This window comes from Cryptomeria japonica, chromosome 6, assembly GCF_030272615.1.
Source record: "Cryptomeria japonica chromosome 6, Sugi_1.0, whole genome shotgun sequence".
Taxonomy (NCBI): Eukaryota; Viridiplantae; Streptophyta; class Pinopsida; order Cupressales; family Cupressaceae; genus Cryptomeria; species Cryptomeria japonica.
The window spans coordinates 14420746-14441119 of NC_081410.1; the positions used below are offsets into that span (position 1 = coordinate 14420746).

General features: G+C 32.8%; 1 protein-coding gene across 1 annotated transcript; it reads right to left on the reverse strand.

Moving 5' to 3' along the window:
- Window positions 1–14744: 14744 nt before the first annotated feature.
- Window positions 14745–20143, reverse strand: LOC131069948 (AP2-like ethylene-responsive transcription factor PLT2). Its single transcript, XM_058005498.2, has 9 exons — window positions 19384–20143; window positions 17679–18648; window positions 17445–17527; window positions 17287–17295; window positions 16767–16855; window positions 16591–16664; window positions 16439–16489; window positions 16169–16245; window positions 14745–15984 (listed from the first exon to the last, which is right to left on the reverse strand). Exons 1-9 carry the CDS (start codon window positions 19667–19669, stop codon window positions 15068–15070), a joined length of 2556 nt encoding a protein of 851 aa, XP_057861481.1. The 5' UTR covers window positions 19670–20143; the 3' UTR covers window positions 14745–15067.
- Window positions 20144–20374: the final 231 nt, after the last annotated feature.

Below are 20374 nucleotides of genomic sequence, written 5' to 3' on the forward strand. Positions count from 1 at the left end.
GGTGCACTTACCCAATTAAAAAATGTAAAAGTTGCATTAATGCCTCCAATGGTTACAAGGGGTTTAAAATTCAGTTTGATTGGTTATAGTGGTTGGTTTAGTGTATAAAAGACTTGTAAAACCTTGGTGAAGGGGTTGTTGGTCGTTGTAAGAAAGGAAAAGCAATAAAACTTCAAGTTTCCTTGCATTTTTCTAAGTTTTCAGACATAGCAGATTGTTCATGAGCACTTTTCATTGTTAAAACCTATTTTTTTCCTTGAGAATCCATTGGATATGATGAGGGAATGAATCCTTTGTGATTTTCTTTTTGTCTTATCTAATTTCATTCATTTTTGGCAGAGATACATTAGTTTTTGTAAAAGTTGTTCATACCCTAACCTAGGGTAACCCGTGACTGTACAACAATGATTTTGTTTTGTTTCCATGTTGAATAAACCACTCCAATGGGTGGAAAATATTTGTATATGTGTACTTTTTATGTCTTATGCTCTGCAAGGATCCATGATATGGTTGACACATGCTAGAGAGGACACAAAGACTGATTTTTGTGTCTTAGTCTAGTAAAGACAACAAGTTGATGGTGTGGCAAGAGTTTGGATGCAATGTGGAGCCTTGGAAGGGTGTGTGGAGGTGTCACCAACATATCCCAAGTGGTTTATGACTACAAGAACCAAACTAACTTCAATGGTTTATGACTGTCTCAGAGAATGAACATTGTCTGTCACAATTTGACAGTAAGTTGAATTAATGCATTGGAAAGATTGGGAAGTGAGTTGGGTATTGAGTTTGGTGTCAGAGGGATGTGTAGGGAGGTCCAATATCATAAGTATTAATTTCTGAGAGTGTTGTGAGGAAAGAGTGGTTCATGAAAGGGTGATTGTCCTAAGCATTCATGGTTGTCATAAAAAGACTCGGTGTTACAGTAGTAGGTTTTCTTTTGTCCTCTAGTGTGGATGGGAGGGTAAAGAATAGTTTTTGGGATATGAAAAACAAGTCTCCTTAAAGTTGTTATGCAGTACCTTGGTATGGTGTATGCCTAGTTAGCATTGGGGGTTGTGTCTATGGCCAATTAGAAGTCCTAATTGAAGGTGGGTTTGTGTGAGTAAGGTTTGAGGGTTTGGTGTAAACCTAGTTGTTGGGAAGACTCAAAGTGGCCTTGGGCAAGTTTAATGGGTCTAGTCTGATGTGTTTTAGTGATTGGAGAAGGTTTGGGGGCACAAGTCTATTCTTGGGGTGTTGTAGCCTTGTGAGTACCTAATCACCTTGTGAGGGTTCCTGGAGTTAGTGGAGGGTTGTCACCCATTTGAATAGGTGAGTTGGGAGAAAGATCTCCCCTAGTTGGTTGTGTGTGTGGATTCTCTGCATAAATCTAGAGTTTGACCTGAAATATCGACACTAAAAAATCTACACAGTTGAATCCAGAAGAATCCCAGAGAAATAAATATTGTTAAAATTATTAAAAAAATATGTTAAAAATAAAAGATGAATAGAATAAATTTGAAAATGCTATCCAAATTAGCTTGATAATAGTAGTTGTTCATCTAACTTGAAGCAATTAATTGAAAGAGGATTACAAAAAGTGGATCATGCAATAGTAGTGGTTCCTTAATTACTCTACTAGACATCTACACATTATGAATTTAACTAAATTCTTCCATTCTTCTCATTTATAACACTCAAATATTTCCTCTCATATGAAATCAAATACTATCCACCTCTATTTATAATTGCTACAAGCAGTGTTAGAGCACCCCTCTTAGGACCTAGAAAGATACTCTTAAGAATAAAAATGATACTATTTTATTTTAGTTCTTGATTTTGAATAGGCGAGAATAAAATTTACAAGTGTGGGTTTGATCTAATTCAATCTTGCAATTATCATATTGATTAGGTTCAAATGTGAAAGTCCAAATTTAACCTCAAACTTTTTCCTATTGTTTCTCTTGGATGCAACTTGTTCACAGTTTCTTTAAATTCTTATTGATTATTCCTCTCTTCTTGAAGAGACTTTTGGTCCCACAAAATCTTAAGAATGATACACTAAATTTGGAAATAATTCTCCCACCTTCTCTTTGGAGTACCACCTTTCTTGGTTCATATTTTGGCTTTAGAGTCACACTTTACAAAACACTTAAAGCCTATATTTGGCCTCCTTTATTATTTTTACAAGATTACATTCCTTTGAAAGAATGGCTTATCTATTAACACTCAATCCTCTGAAAAAAAAGAAAAAGGGTAAGTGAATTTGCTCCTTTTTCTTTTGAACATTCAACATATAAGGATCATAAAGATGTAAGTATTCCTATTTGTTCCTAAATACATCTTCATGAAAATTATAGATCAATTTTAAAAGTATTTTAGCCTATGACCTTCAAAACTGTAAAGGTTTCATATCTAAGGGACTTCATTTTCATGGCTTATCTTGGTAAATTTTTTTTGTGTAATATACAATGAAACCTTATCTGCCATCTTGATAGTATGCTACTTTATATGTTAATCGTGTCTTTATTTATACATGATTTTATCCTTTTCTAATTGTTCTTTTATTTTGAGTTGGATTTGTCTAATCCTCTCAACAATTTTTGGTATTTTTTACCAACTCTCTATCTAGTCCTAGATATTGTTTTTGTTGCTCCAAAGGTACATCAAGAGAGCTTGAAGGAAAATGTATTAAGAATGTCTCAAAAGGTAATTAATTTATAGAGAACCTAATTTGCCCATTGAAAGAGTGTTGAAAATAGGAATATTAAATTCCCCGAGTCTTGGAACACTTAGTAAATTGTAGTCCCTTAAGAGTTGCACCAAACCTATGTTCATCTATTTGTTTGTTTATTTGTGGATGAAAAATAATATTATTATCAAACCTTATATCCATAATGCTCATCAAATTGGATGCAAAATATAGAGAAAGAAGCAAAACAGGATTGCTAGAAGATCACCACCAAAGAAGGTGTATATGTTAGAGACATACTTGTAGAAAGAGTATGCCCCTAGAAATAAAAGTGTTGATCTGTTTCATTCAACAATACAAATAATTCAAATTTTGTTAAAAAACTATTAAGTAGGATTAGGCGAGACAAATAGAAAAATGAGAAGACAGAGGTTGGTAGAGGGATTGGAAATACATTGCAAGTTGAAAGGAAATTGCAATTAGTGATCAAGTATTGCATTTTCTCCTTGATACTAAAATGTTGGAACTATTCTTTTGTCCAATCCATTACCAACATATTAGCCAACAAATATAACTATAATATTGTTTAAATTAAAAATTCAAGCATTGATTAGGGAATTACTTAGGATCAAGTAGAACATAGAGAGAGGGCATCAAGCTCTATATCAACACCCTAATTATTTTCAATTATCCCATTGAATCTACATCTAATCCTAAAGACAATGTTGAGGTTAAGGCTGGGCCAATATCCAACAAACACTGAGGTCAATCTTAGAAATATGACTATATATAACCAAAAGCTATTAACCTATTTTATAATTCTTTACTAATAAAGGGTTTATTGGTATACAATTGTATACTAGATTCTAGGGTATTCAACAATGTAATTCTAGTGGGAGTTATGAACTAGTAAAGCATGTGCACGATTTTAAGTCTTATGAGAAAAATTATACCATGGATTCTCAAGAGGTGGATGTGACTAGGATAGTGAACAATGTTGAGGTGTAGCTCACTACATACCCAGGTAAGTGTTTTTTAATGGACATTTTTATAGTTGACTATGTAGATAAATGGGTTATTTTAAGGAAATAGGTAGCTTCAATTAGTGGGTTAATCATGAGGGGGAGTGGAATGAGATTAATTTATTAACATGGTGCGATGAATTAATTAACATGGTGATGTTAGAGAAAGTTAGCTAAAGTGAATTCACACATAGAATTATGATAAAACTAGAGTGGTAGAGTTAGGGTGTTTATAGTTGTAATTCTCATAATTATCCTCATAAAATATAATGCTTGTACAACTCGGTCTTCTACAATAGATTGAAGCAAGGTATGATTGTGTGGGATCATGATCTTATTTATGTACTAATAAATAAACTTAGTTCCCAACTATAGTTGAGGTAGTAGAATCTCAATCTAGGTGAGAGGGTATTATGGAGAGCAACGACCATATTTGACAATCAAGGTGATTCAATTCATTTGCTATTTCTTTGTATATATTTGGATTAATATTTTAATTTGGAAAGAGATTTGGCTAGTGTCATCATTACAATTTATGTTACTCTCCATTCCACTTTACTCATGTTTAATCATGTGTATTTATCTCTTGTATGTATTTTATTTTGAGAATAAGTTTTCTCATTAATGGTTTTTTAAAGTAAATTATTCACAAAATAAATAAAAGAATTTCTCTTATTTAACCAAATAATAAATATATTCTATAGTAAAAAAAAATGATATTAGGAGAGTTATGTTTCATTTTTATTTAAAATTATAATGCTTATAGAATATCATATATGTCTTTATTCCTTGCAAATCCTATCCCTTTCTATTTTTGAAGATCTTCAAGGACCTCATGTTCATGAGAAAAATTAATTGACAATACTATAATAGACCTTTTAAGTGCCTCAAAATAATATCTTCCATCTTATCTCTTCATATTATACTTATTACTTTATCCTCTTTATATATCACCCATCAATCTATCTAGGACACAATTTTTTTTTGGCATGTTATCATACAATCTCTAACTATGTAAGGAACTAAGTCTCTAGTTAATTCAAAGTATATTAGGGATTAAATATGTGTATTGCATAAGAGTTTTCTTATCTCACATGAAAAATATGCTCTTAAATTCTAATAAGAAGATAGTCTACTTAAAAATATTAGTATTTGAAAATAATTCTAATTTGAGGACCATTTTTTATTTTCATTGCCCATCTCAATATAAGATATGTTAATAGTTGGGTTCAATTACTCAATTTGTCTCTCTAATGAACCAATTACATAAAATATGCCTTTAAAAATAATCTATTACAAAAGTACAAAGGCGTGCCACATGTTTATACTTCAATGCACACATTTTAAACCTAGATCTAAGCATATAAATGTTTCTAAGACTAATACATCACTTATGTTTAAAGTATTTGATATAATCTAATTCTAGCATATAAAACAGGAAAATAGCTATGGCCTTGTGAAATCGGTAGACAAAAGATATTCAATAAAGAAAAGACATGTCAATAAAAAAGGGCTTCAACTTATTGTTATATGATAATGGAAACTCTGATGACATGCCTACAAGATATCTTCAATAGAAAGAAAGAAAGAAATATTCTTTTATAGTCCACGATGTCAGGCGGTCTGTATATGAGTCTAAAAGATTCTTTTAGTCCACAATGTCTGAACTTTGTATAGGGGTCTACATATGGCTTATAGCAATATGGGACTAACCCTGTACTCCTTACAAGAGGCACCTAACTATGTTACGAATGAGGCATACATAACTTATCCCCTATGGAATTTGAACTTGTACTTTCAAGAATAGAAATTCACCACCAATAGACTAAGTACTCAAACTATGTTTCTTTTAAAGATTAATTTTGAAAACAGCTAGACCAACTCAGACAATATGACTTGTTTATAGTATCTCCTCAATATGGCATGATATAACATGCACAAAAGATTTCCTTAAAACCTGGCTACTTTCTAGATGGGAAGACAGCTATAATGTTGAAATTCTGGCATAAAAAGATGTTTCATACAAGAGCCTTTTATTATTATTGGTGTACGGTCACAATTATGGTTTATATATAATGCAACTTTCAAGTTTGACTGTAATTATAAAACAGTGACCGCGTGAGAGAAAATCTATCATAGAAAAGTACTTTAAAACAGTCCAATAAAAACACAAGGAAAGAAATGAAGAAACGGGCAGGACCCACAATGCTCAAACATTAATATATTAAGCCAAACAGACTTTTTAAAGCTTTGGGTTCTAAGGTAAAAAATGAAAGTGAGTGGTAGCAATCTTTCCATTGCTTTGCATATTCAAATGACGTTTGCCCGTTACTTTTGGTGGGCTAAGTTCTGTCTAAAAATGATGCGTTTTGGGTGTGAGAATGACAGTAACGAGGAGTATATTTTAACTTTGTCAGATTAATGCTTTGCTCCCCAAAACTGTAACATGCTTTGGACGCCTCACTGTACCTCCTTGACCCCCCTTCATTTGCATTAAAATAGTAAAAATATTCTATTATAAAAAACGGGTTCAGATATTTCATTAAAATTAAGAATTATAACAAATATTTTTATTACAATATTATGAAGGCAAGTACTCGTCATTACGTAGCACTTGTTAATATTTGAGATCATATTGTTGGGAATGTGAAGCCCAACAGTCACATGACCATTCGCGTTCTCCCAACTGTTCATTTCATATCTGAATATGATTATATAATGGCTGTGTGCAGCCCATGTATTAGAGTTGATTAATGAAGTGATTCCCTGCTTTAAGTGTAGATGTAGGCAAATTTGCCGAACCACAATAAATCGTGTGTTGTTTCTTGTTATTGCTTTATTCTGTTTTTGTTATTGTTTTCTCACATTCTAATCTTTACACATACTTCATTATGGGTTATCCAAAAGTAGAGAGCACACCCAATAAAGAATAGAAATGATAAATTGTAAATCTGAATTATTATTTTATATTAGAGACATAATATTTTCAGTCTATAATAATTTAGGACATCAGATTTCTAGATTAAACTGTGTATTTGGACATCTGATTTTTGAAATCAATTGTGTATTTGTTAAGATAAGCTGCGTCTGGATTCAATTGTGTAGAATATTTTTGCATCGACATTTCGGATCACACTCTCTGTCATCTATTATCAGAATTAAGAGAGCCAAAAGAATCAACATTTCGAATTACTATCATGATTTATCATCAAAATACAAAGCTAAAAAAAAAAACAATAGTTAAATCCAAAAATCAGATACACAAAACCATTTTACATTCACTTTCTTTAAATCTCTTTTCCTTCTGCCATTATTACAGTCATACTTTTATACAGTCAATAATAAACTTTTGATCTACAAAAGTTTGCGTAAAACTGGGCGCAAACATAGGGTTTCAAATTCTTCATTCTTACCAGGCTAAGCTTGGATAAGGATCAAAATAAACACAAAAGGAATGGAATTCTTTTTGAAGAAAAATCATTCTTATACCTGAAGTTTCTGTGCTTTAATAATGTGAACATCACTTCATATGATGAACATTTATTGGAGCTTTCGTTGTATCCAGAATACTTGAATATTATTGTTGAATCATTTTGCAAACGGGCTGGAAAATCTCCAGACAGATAAACGGAATATAATTGTGTGGTCAACGATGTACAATTGACGAAATTGTTCTGTCTGCTTAGTGCCCACAGACACTAGTAATGTGATTTCTTCACTTTAAATCGTACTGAAATGTAGTACGGAGACAGGATTCCATTTCCAGTTGAAATTCTTTTCCTAGTATTTTTCCAGGACGTTCATCAAATAATGAAATGCAGTGACTTTTACCGTACTTGGGCCATTCTAATTTGTTGTCAGCAACTTTAACGATGCATGCATTATAGATGTTCGATTCCAAAGCAAAATTTCTACTGGAGAACGTATATTGTATTAGTTCGTTCCTAAAATGGCCGATTAGGGTTTACTTTTGCAGTCGACGAGCTTCACTCTCTTCATTGAATTGAATTGAATGGAAGAAATTTTTTAATGATGTATGTGAGATCAAATAGTCTTAAGAATCAAAAATCATACTTAATTAATCTTAATTTTTATCAATATTAGATCTTAGTTTATGAATCACTGTTAATCTTTGCTTCCTCAAATAATTCATTACAGACTTACAGTTTAGAGATTTTGTGGGTGGCGCTTCTCTCTGAAGGGATCACTATTAATGATATCAGATTTTCATAATATAATCTGATTTATTTCTAGATTTCTGAAATAGATTGTATATTAGTTTTAATCAATGTTTCAAAATGCAATTTATAATCCATCATCATCTCCATCAAATCCTATTTAATCCTCTCATTTTCCTTCACAAATCATTCACTTTCATGTTATCATACCCTTACCATGCCATTTTGATTACTCACATCCAACCATCTCATATCCGTTTTATCTTAATTTCTTGCATAAATCATCATCATCATCAAGCATCTTGAAACACCCTTGAAATCATACGTCGAACATACATCAGATCATCAAATCGAAGAACAATCAAATCAAAAGAATAATCTAGAATTTGGATTTTAATATCAAAATATTAGAAAATGGTATTTGAATCACTATTCCTTCCTACGGCAGGAATGAAACAGGGCAGCCGTGAGCTTATGGATGATAGATTCGGAATTGTCGGTGCAAAGGATAAGAGCTTAAATTCATAAAGCGGCACAACGTCGGCGCGATTGACGGCTGGAATTTTGACCAGTTGCATGTTCACACGTCCACAAAATATACGTAACTCTTCAGTACCATCTAACAACAATAATAAGAGCAAATACTGGTATTATTGGGCTCTCCATGATCTAACAAATAGCTCACAGCTCAGCATTCTATGGAGACTAAAATGACTATATTTAATGTCCACATGATTTTTTTTTTAATGGGTATCTATGAATAAGTTATCTGATTAAGATACAGTGTGACAGAGACATTCATTGTATAATAGAAGAAAATGAGTGTGACCAATTGCAATGGCACAGAGAAAACATGAACTCCTGTGGATAAACACGTACGTTTTTTGTGATAAATTCTCGAAACGAGAAAAGAGACACATTGGCCAGAGCAGCGGTCGACCAAATTTAAAATGAGATTTTGTTTGGGCACTTGTTGCTTCTCTCGGGCGGTCGATTCTTTCCTTGGGACTCTCGCAAAATATATTAATTTGAAGTGTTGTAGCATTGGATTCTAAGGATGAACAAGAGGTGGAATGCACCCATTTTCCCGGAGTTTGTGAAATCCTGTGGAATTGATGCTTACCTGGTGTCTGTCCTCTTCATTAGAAGCTGCTTTCTTCATATGTTTGGGAAGCATTGTAGGCCCATTAATACTTTGTTTCCCACTACAATAAAAATATGCTTTTGACCCATCCTTCTCCTTTGTCTTGCACAATCCCCACCAAGAAGCCCACAGCGTTTTACATGCATTTCCTCTCAACTCTCCTATATCTAAATATTGTGTGTTATTGTAATCCTAGCTTGGATGAGGAAATAGTCATACCAAGGTTCAAAATCTTTAAGTATATCTGGTTGGAATCAATCCAAAACAATGAGTATGAGGGGCTTTATGGAAAACTGCTTCATATGTACACCTCCTCCTTTTTTTCATGTTACTTTGACATTATAAAAAAATCTTATATTTTAAAATATGGATTTGTTTTAGTGTTTTCCATCTTCTTATTATGATACAAAACTGTATGAGAGGTTTTATGAAGGACTATTTTGTATGTACATGTTTTTATATGTTTTTCTTCTATTTAATAGTATAATAGTTTGATATCATAAACAATTCTTATATATTCAAATAAGATTTTAAGTCGGAGTGTTTTCTATTATGATATAAAAGTGTACATAGGTTTTATAGAAAGCTATTTCATATGTATTTATTTTTTTAATAATATAATTATCTTGACATCATAAACAATTCTTATACATTGAATTAAGGTTTTATGTTTCACTGTTTTCTATTAGAATACATAAGTTATTTTAATACAATATAGAGTATACAAATAGAAAGATAGGTAGAAGTTTTATAAGTTGATTGATAATAGAATAAAAAAAATCTAAAAAGATTAAAATTTTATGTGCCTTGATAATGATTGAAATTCATCTAGTATAATGAAGATCTAAGATTTTTATTTTTGTTTAAAGATTAAATATTTATACAATTTAATAATTTATAAAGTTGTGAGTCATAATTTTTAATTTTGTACTTTTAATTTTATTATATATATATATATATATATATATATATATATATATATATATATATATATATATATATATATATATATATATATATATATATATATATATATATATATATATATATATATATATATATATATATATATAAAATTCATTTGAGAATGTAAGAGTGGTATGTAGTTAAGAGCATTTTCCATGTTAATAGAAGAAATATACAATTACTTAAGGTAGTCATTCTAATTATTTATGTCAATTTGAAGATCAAATATGATTTTGTTTAGTAGATTTTACATTGCGAATTAAATTGATTTGTGTAAATATAAAGATATGAAAACATTTCAAGTGGTTAGTACTTATATTATTTCATCTTATTTATCCTTATTTTGTTTACTATTCAGTGAGAAAAATATATCTATATTCATTGGAACAAAAAAATAGAAGTGTTAGTGGAGAATCTTGGAACATTACTTCATATGTGTGCTTTGAATTTTATTTGAATATGATTAGAATCACATGAATATTATTTATATATTGTAAACAATTCTATTATACTCAAATATGGGTTTACTTGAGTTTAAGTACTTTTCCATCCGTTTAGTATAATACAAAAATTATTGTAATATAATATAAATAATGAAAATAAGAAAATACATGAACATTATGTAAGTTGATCGATCGTGTTAAGTGAGATAATTTTTAATCATTAATATCTAAAATACTAAAATAGCTTGACAATGAATGATAACTAACTTAGCACTTACCATAGCTTTAAAGTGTAATTCTATGTATTTAATCATCATTAGCTTTGTCATGTATTAAGATTATTTTTCATAATATATTGATACAATGTTCTAGTGATTATTAAGATTCTTGATAAAGTATATGAATTTGGAAAACTTAGTTAAGGGTGTAAGATAGAATGAAACATTCAATATTAATTATTAATTTATTTTTCAAAGGTTATGATAAAAAAATATTTTCTAGAATATTAAAAAAAATTTAAATATAAAGTTCCAAATGTCTCTCATAATTTTTTTAATGATATAGTATCATCATATGTAATCTCATATTAATGTTGTTCTTTGTGCCTTCTTAAACTCTATTAGTTACTAGGGTCCTTATAAATTTTGGCACAAATTGTAGTACAATTCCCCCAAAAAATATAAATAGTGCAAATGTAATGATAGTTAATAAAAAAAGAATAACTAGATTAATATAAAGAATTATAAATTATAATACATTAAACATAAAATAGAATATATTAATAGATTATGTATTGATCAATAATTCTTAAGATCTTACCACATATTTCAAATTAAATCTTAAATATTTTTTTATAGAAAAGTGATCATGAAATATATTTTCTTACAAAATCTTAGCAAGCGGAAAAATATAAGAAATGCTAATCAAGTTAGTGTCCATTTTCCTTTTCTAATAACATCTAGAAAATAAACAACATATGTTTCAAACAAATTTAATGAAAAATTTCAATGTTGAACTGTCATTCATTCTATTATATGATAGTATAACATTTTTAAAATTTTAAATTTCATCCTCTATTTTTAAAATTTTGTATCATCTTCTCTTAATTTTAATCTCTCTTTTACACCAACACATTTATATTATTGTATACAAATTTAGATAAATTATAAATAAAAATATTACATGTATGCACTCATGTATCATTTATCACGTCCTAATGGTGATATCCTCATTGTCAATATCCAACAAAATCATCTTATAACAAAAAATAAAAATAAATAGATGATTTTCTTTAAAAACATATATGTATTAATATGGCTAACATTGGGGTAAGGAATGAGTCTCATAATATTATATTCCTTACCATAATTTTCTATTAAATTATGTGTCACAAAATAGATGTTATAGAAATTAGTTATTTTATGACTTTCAGTTTTTTGTGTTTATTATATTTACTTAATAATATTGTACAATTTTGAATATATTCATCATTGTCATTTATAAAAAACTAATTATTTATTACCTTAGAGGGAAAAAATTATTACTTTAATTAGAGGGATAAATTAATAGATAAGTAAAGTGAACATTTTGGACTTTAAAACAAATACAATATTCCATAACTAACATGTGCTTCATATTCTCACTCCATAATATGCTTCTCATATACTTTGTTCATTCTAAGTTTTGTGTTCACTTCAAATTATTACCCACAATAATAAGCAAAGATTGAGCTACAAAAATTATCACCTTAAAGGGTGTTCATATACTTAATTAATCTAACAATATATAACAAAATAACTTTAATCCAATAATGATACAATAGTATTATTTTGTTTACACAAATTTGATATATGCCTAAATAAATATTAGAGGTCATGTTTAAATAATGAAATGATGTTAGTTTTTTTCTAATTGGTTCCATTCATCAAGCTTGAAGAAGCAACATTTTCAGGGTATTCTTAACTTATATTACTCATGCCACACCAATTTTATTGCAACTTTCAATATCAATCTCAACAATCTATTCACAACTTCGAAGTCCGATAATTTTTTTTATTCAATTATAAGAAGTAATATTTACAAATTTCTAAGAAGAGATTCAAAACATAAAACACGCATTGATTGATGAAATGAGCTTCATTGGGTAAAATTTACTAGATAACTATAGATTGTTGACTTCATCAAGCATTTCCTAGAAATGTAAACATGATTTTTGGAGGTATATCTTTGATTTTGATTGAAGATAGTAGTTATTTTTGTATTTCAATACATATACTTCATTATTATAAACTTTATATAAATTGACAATACACATTAATGAAGCCACCATTTTCAATTATTTTGTAAGTAAATTTATGATTTTGGCTGGATATTTGATATTGTTGCCTCTTGTTAATGATATATCACTATATGTTATTAATGATATATCACTATATGTTAGTAATAGACATGTTGAAATACTTTGTGAAGAATTCAAAATATCGTTACTTTGACTAAGATATTTAGAAAACAAGGAGAAAACATTCATCAACAAAGGTTTCATCTTCTCACAAATATAAGAGATACAAATGGGACAACTATTGATGAATAAAAGTTGAAGATGACAAGGACCAGTGTTGGCATAGACACAACAATTGATAAAGAATTTGATAATAATATTATTATTTACTAATAATAATATGCATAGTTAGAATAAAAGAAAAATATATTCATTGAAGTGCCTTGTTGTATGTAGCATTTCAAACAAAGTGGGTAGTGTCAAAGCACCAAAGGGAGGAAATTTGATAAATTTGATGTGGAGTTATTAATTTCTTAAGATGTAAGGGTAAGGATAACTTTCAATCTTTGGATAAAAATAGGTCTTGTAAATGGAGCTCTAGAATATGTTCGAGAAATAATATACAATGAACTAGAAGTGCACCACAAAAATTGCCAACATATGTTTTGGTTTAGTTTGATAGTTACTTAGGTATATAATTTGAAAATCAAATTACAAATACACTTATAATTAGACCAATACAAAGGAGCTACACAATTAAAATGCCTTTAAGATTGACTTGGGCATTAACAATAAATAGATCACAAGGTCTGACTTATTGAAAAGCTACTATTGACTTAAATATAAAGAAATAAAGAACATGACGATCTAAATTCATTAAAAGATCTAAGAATAATACCACCGTTTATATATGATTATTGTAAAAATATGAAGAAATAAAAATAAATTGACAACTGAAAATCTAAAGAACAAATAGTAAAAATATTTAAATATAAATAATATGATTTATTTCTTTCAAATCTGTTTCAATGACTGAAATTTCCCAATTTCTCTCAAAATATTGTATATTTTCATTATTATTAAAATATCATTTATTTCTAATGTTGTGTTTTGTACAAGTGCAACAATGTTATTACTTAAACAAAAATTTGTCAATCATTAAATCTTCAAATTACAGATGCCCTAAAATATGCTGAGAAATAATGCTTATTTTTTAATAGATACATCAAAAAAATATCTTAAATAAAACAATATAACTAAATAAATATTATATTTCATGTTTAAATAATTAAATGATATACTTTTCTAGATTATTGCAACGTTTTCTATAAATTAAAAGTAATTTTTTTTAAGAGTACTTTCCATTTTCTATATTAATTCAAACGCCATATTAGGGGTTCACTAAAAAGGCTCTAACATTCAAAGTGCAAAGTGCAGATTCATTCCAGAGAGCTTGGAGTGCATGTAGACCGTTCATCCACACTTTTGACAGGAAATTTGCTCCACTTTACTCAGTTCTAAATAGAAAAGCTTGTGATTAAAGAACACTCGAAGCAGGTTGCATGATATTGAAATGGGCGCTTAGAAATAATTATGACACTGCAGAGCTGAACATAAAAGAAAGCAGAGAATCAAGGAAATTAAAAACTTAGCATTTGTTTGAACGTTTTACGTCAGAAAATTGCAGTCAACCAGTGAGAAACAGACATTCTGTTTATCCCAATGTCGGTTTGAGACTTTTATCTTGATTTTTGAGGTGCTGGTTTAAGAAACTTGTGATTTAAGATTTAATTTGATTTAAATGCTGATATGAAATTGGTCAGAAAGGAAAACCATGTTCACAAGTTAGTAGGAAGAAAAAAGAAAAAAGAATTGACAGTGATTCAAACGAGAGAGTTTGATTTGGAGAATAAAAATCGTGATATGTATAAAGCTAATTAAGAAGAATCGTTGAAATCAATGCCTGTAAGTTAGAATCATTGATTTTACAGTGATGCATTGGCAGCAGTTTAACTAAAATCGTGTTAGTTAGGTCAGATCAGTGATCAGTTTCTCAACCCAACTTGAGAAAGAAAATGCAGTATAAATAACCCCGATTTACAAAAAAGTGCTGAATATACAAACGTATTCAGTGAAATGTTTGAAGAAGGAACGAACGGAATTCAGGATTGGTGCTGTCCATCTCCCACGTAACAGAAGTGATGAAATAGTCACAAAATTCACTTCATAATTTCGGCCAAAAAGTTAGATAAATTGCAGGTGAAGCCTGAACCAAAGAAGCAGGAGAGAAAAGGTCTTAATCCCTTTCAAAAATGTGCAAAATGAAGGGTTAAGGTTTTAAGAGCTTTCTTTTCACAGTTTGGCTTCATGGGTCATTCCATATGCTGAAAATGGGTGCATGACAAACTGTGATGTTAGGCCTGGGTGCCAAGGCCTGTGTGGGTGTTGGTGCAATCCAGTTGTTGTATCCTCCTCCTCCTCCTCCTCCTGCTACTGCTGCTGCTGCTGCTGAGGCCACATTTGGATCATAGTTAGCCTTCATATTACCTGAAGTTTGCTGTGGCAAGTAATACACACCCCTTCCATAGGGATCATTAATACCATACATGCTCATGTTTTCATAAGCCTTTAGATTTCCATGCTCATTTTGACCGAAAGGAGCTCTAGTCTGGTTGTTCTCAGACACCAATGTCACTGCTGCACCAGATTGAATGGTGGGAGCACTGGCCATCATAATCCCATTGGGTAGAAGATTATTAGTTGAAATGTTACTGTAAAGTGCTGAAGTGGAGCCTGTGCTGTTATTATTGGTGTTATCTACAGGAGAGGGGGACTCCAGGCTCATTAGATTGTGCAAGACTGTGGCATTTGCAAAGTGGGGTTGGTAGAACTTTTGGTTATGAAAGGATTGCAATTGTACTTGGAGATCATGCTGATTTTGGGTGCCTTGTTCTTGCTTGCACCATGCTCGGGCCTGTTGGCTTGCATGATGGTTCTGAAATGCAGCAATGATGGGCCATTCTTGTTTAGATGCTGCATTGTTGTAACTGATTGCTGCATAGGAGCTCAAGGTGCTGTCCTCATCATGGTGGCGAGCCTCTACACTGGGGTCAGATGGCTCAGCTTCCTTGATGCGTTTCACATGCCCTCCAACCGGCAAGGTGCTGCTAGCAAGTATGCTTTTCACATCATATCTGCTCATATCAAAGTTTGTTACTGCATTCAGACCTCTGAACTTGATAGCAGCAATGTCATAGGCTTCCGCTGCCTCTTCTTGTGTACCTATAATTTTCAAAGTTATAAAATGGTGATCAGATAGATCTATAAAATGCAATAATCATTTTTGGTGCACTGAACAAAACATGACCAGATCTATATCAGTTTGGTTTCAGGAAAACATGATCAGATCTGTATCAGACTGTATAATATAAAAGACTTATGAAGATTCTAGCTTTGAATGACATACTGAATGTGCCCAAGTACAGGTCTTTGTTTCCTGCAACTCTTCCAATTCTCGCCTGCCACCTTCCATGTTGATGATGCCTACAATGCAACCAACCAGTATAAGAAACACTTCAAACACTACTGAGTAGAAAACATATTTGAAATAATTTAATTTCATGATTTTCCAAGAATCTATTTTTGGGATGACTTGCACACGAGTAAACTAGTTCCTTTTAATGCCAAACTAGCCAAGTATTGCACAACTTTTTTTGATATTGAGTTTTGAGTGAACCTTGTAACTCCTCGATACATTGATGCGCCTCTAGAGAAGCCGCTGCTCTTTCTGCATTAAGAAAACAGAAAGATTTACTAACCGATCCACATTTTGGGATGGGGTTCTACACCCAAACTTTGATCACTAGAAATGATAAACAGCGTGCCCACCTTCTCAGAGATGCAACATATTCTTGCCTCGTCATGTGCTTCATTTCTTCTAGCTCCTTTTCATAATTACTTATCTGCAAAATAAATTTAAATCCCATTGAGATGTATACAAATCAGACTCTAGAGTGTAATCCAACTAGAAATCAAGTGCGGGATATGATGATATTATGTCTTACAGGAAAATTAGTAGTGGTTGTGGGACCCCAATACTTGAGAGCTGCAAGATCATATGCTCGAGCTGCCTTCTCTTCCTTGTCATACCCACCTACATGATCATGAGCCTAATTTTATCAGTTACAAAATCACAAACCAGAAATACATTAAAAAAAAACAATTGCACAACAGTTATAGAAACTCTAACTCGAACATATAAACCATAATCCTATTATATCAATTTACCAGGATGGCACTGATTATTCACTTGTTTAAAACAATCTCTAGTATGGTAAGGGAAGGAATATGATGAGTTCTAAGTCCTATATATTTCCTTGAATATATGACTTGTTCATTTGTTAAACGAATGTGCTAAACATTAAAGAGTGGTCATGGGAAGTTGCACTTAGCAGGCCATTTCGAACAAGAAAGACTTGGCAAATCACAAGATTTTCTTGATCGGAGCAAAAAATATTGAGAAGAGATAGCGAAACGATAAGTTTTGTCCGTTCAAACTAAACTTGTAGAGAATGCCATACTTACCCAAATAGACTGAAGATTACCAATCGAAATCATCCATAGACGACGACAGCCACAAACACAAATACATCGGATCAGTATACCGTCGTGGAATATGGATTAAAATCAAGTAATACATATCGAAAATTCAATATGGGGCAAACAAATGTATATATATTTACCTTGTCTACCTTTACGCGTTTGGCCTTCTCGTCTGCAACTGTTGTCCCACAAGTGAGCCTCGTATCGCCCAGTCCACCTATGCCTGATCACAGCAAAACCAATTCTACCAGTTAATTAAAAACCAAATACCATGTTAAAAAGAAGTACCTGGTTTATACCAGTTAATAAGAAACTAGATAGCATGTTAGAAAGAAGGAAGTAATGGTTGATGTGAGTAAGTGAGAAAAAAGCACCTGGTGACTCCTCGATAAATAGAAGTGCGCTGGCCAAAAGTATCGATGGATTTTCTGAGAGCGGGCTCTGAAGAAGTGGGCTTTTCAGAGAGCACCAAAGCCCGTTTCTTGCTCTCAGAGCTATCAAGAAGAGTGTCATCTGTGTGGGAAGGAAGAGGAACAATGGCCATGGAAGTGGTGGACTGAGAAGTGGGGCTCATCGACAGTGACAACGACTGTAGTGCATTAAAACCCTCTTTCCCCTCTCCTGCTGTTGTACTGTTGGTCATGGTGGCAGCAGAAGCAGCTCCAGCACTGAAAGTAGACATCTTCATTTTACTCTCTGCTGAACAAGGCTGAGTCGTCAACCAAGTCTTGATCATGGAGAGCCCATTAATGCCACTGCTGTTATTATTATTATTATTACTACTACTATTGTTGTTAGTAGTCTGGAGAGCCGATGCCTGGGGAAGCTGGAGACTGCAGTCAGGGAAGACATGATAATCGGTGGAGGTGGGGACATATGAGTCGCTGCCCAGATTCGAACCGTGGATGGCGCCGACAGTTTTTAAGCTCTCATCGTCCTCTGCAGCACAGGGCTTACTGTCATCAGTTGCCGACAATTCTGAATCTGCCATGTCAAAGTTGCTGAAGAGTCGGCCGCCGGGATCTGTGAGCACCATTTTCATCCCCATTCCCACCTGCTCACCCACGTTAAATGACTGTGCAGCACCGTACATGCTCTCCATTGAAGTCTGCCTCGTTTCATTCCTGCTCTCAGAATACTGCTCTCCACCCAGAGAAGCACCGCCCAGAAAATCCTCCAATTTTGGCCCTTCCTGATGATGATGCCCATGATTGTTATTGTTGTGATGGTGATGTTCATAGTGCGAGCTGTCGTTGCGGCCGCCAACGAGCATGGAAAGATCCGCATTGATCAAATGCTGGGACTGCAATTCCGATCCTGCCACCATGCTCCTCGTCTGCCACTCTGCGAAAATAAACCCTAGATCAGCCATTTCATAACACCAGATAAGAAAGAAAGAAGAAAGATGCAACCTTGTTACTTTCTATCCCATCTAGACTAGACTTAAATTAAAGAGCTCTCATAGAAGCTTCGCTTCGAATCTGGTCATTATACATCCTACACATCATCAAGTCCTACCCCGACCCCCGACCCACTGCCCAAACTCGGCCCAGTACGGCAAAAGTCCCTTCGTTTCATTATTTCGTGGGCATACTGCAGAAAACATGTTACATACCATACCCACTAGAAAAAAAGAATTCCAACTCAAAACGGAATCTTGTCTACGTACTAGATTTCAGTACAAGTTGCTTACGCCTAAAGCGAAAGAAGTAAACAAAATCCACATTACTACTAGTGTCGGTGCACACACAAAGAACAATTTCCTCGACAGTACAACATCTCTCTCTCTATCTCTCACGCCCGTATCTCGGCTACGTCATATCTGTCTGCAGATTTTCCAGTCCGTGAGTAAAACCTACGTGAGGCTCAGCCCATTATCCCTCATGCAATAAATATGGATTTGATAGACAACACCTTGAACTCTTCTGATAGATCATTTCTTGAACTCCCTTACATCATGATGAATTTAAAATGTTACAGTCAAAAATTTCACAATATCAAATACAAAAACGATTAACAATCCTAATCCGAATCGAAACATGGAAGGGGTAGTCGAAAAAAACAGCGAAAGATTATTACCTTGGGGTTGGGAGCGGTCGAGGATGAAGAGTGAGCCATCGGATCGGAGCGTGGTGATTTCAGGGCTGTCAACGTTATGAGAAGAGGACACGACTTCATAACAGCTATCTCTGGCAAAAGCGAGGGCGTTATGATTGGAGTGCACCATATTCATATTCATACTCATACTCATGCTCATGCTATTGCTATTGCTCGACGCCGACTGAGACTGTGTCGACTCCTGCAAATCCACCGACAGATTAGGCGAAAGTGAAAACCCTAACCAGCAATTATTCACGCCTCCCATCTCTCCTCTCAACTCAACTCAAATCCCACCGATTAAAAACTCACTACCACTGAAAACCCATTGAGAAACCGCACATGGAATCCTCCATAGTGTATTATTACTGGTTCGCAGCGGCCATTGAAGGCCAAGGCAAGGACGGAAGTAAGGCCTAAGAGAGGACTTAGGAGAAGGAGAAGGAGAAGAAGGTTAACGTTATGGAAGACAAAAGAGAGAACCGCGGGTCAAAAGCATCTTGTTCGATGATATTATTGTATTGGGAAGCAAAAATATTAATGGGCCAGGCCTACAATCACAATCGCCCCCCTGACAAAGTTGTAAACTCCCGTCTGCCACTCCCGCAGCGAAACGCATCACATTATATGGAAGAAAAGAGACGGAAAAACGTCACTTCAAACAGAGTGGAGAAGGAAGAATTGGAGACACCATTTCACAAAGAATGGGTGCAAATGCAAACCCAAATGCAAACCAATCCAAACCCACCACCCACCTCTTCTTACTTTCCCTTATACAAAGTTAAAAATTTATATATAAAGTTTAAAAAAGGATTTGTATTCCCAAGATCACAAAGAAGAACTCTCTCGTCTCGTCGTGTATCCACCGCATGCAAAGCAGTCACAAATACGTGAATGCCATTACCATTATCATTATCTTTTCAATTTTGCCAGGCCATACCCAAATCGTATGGTTATAATAATTAAATGGGTT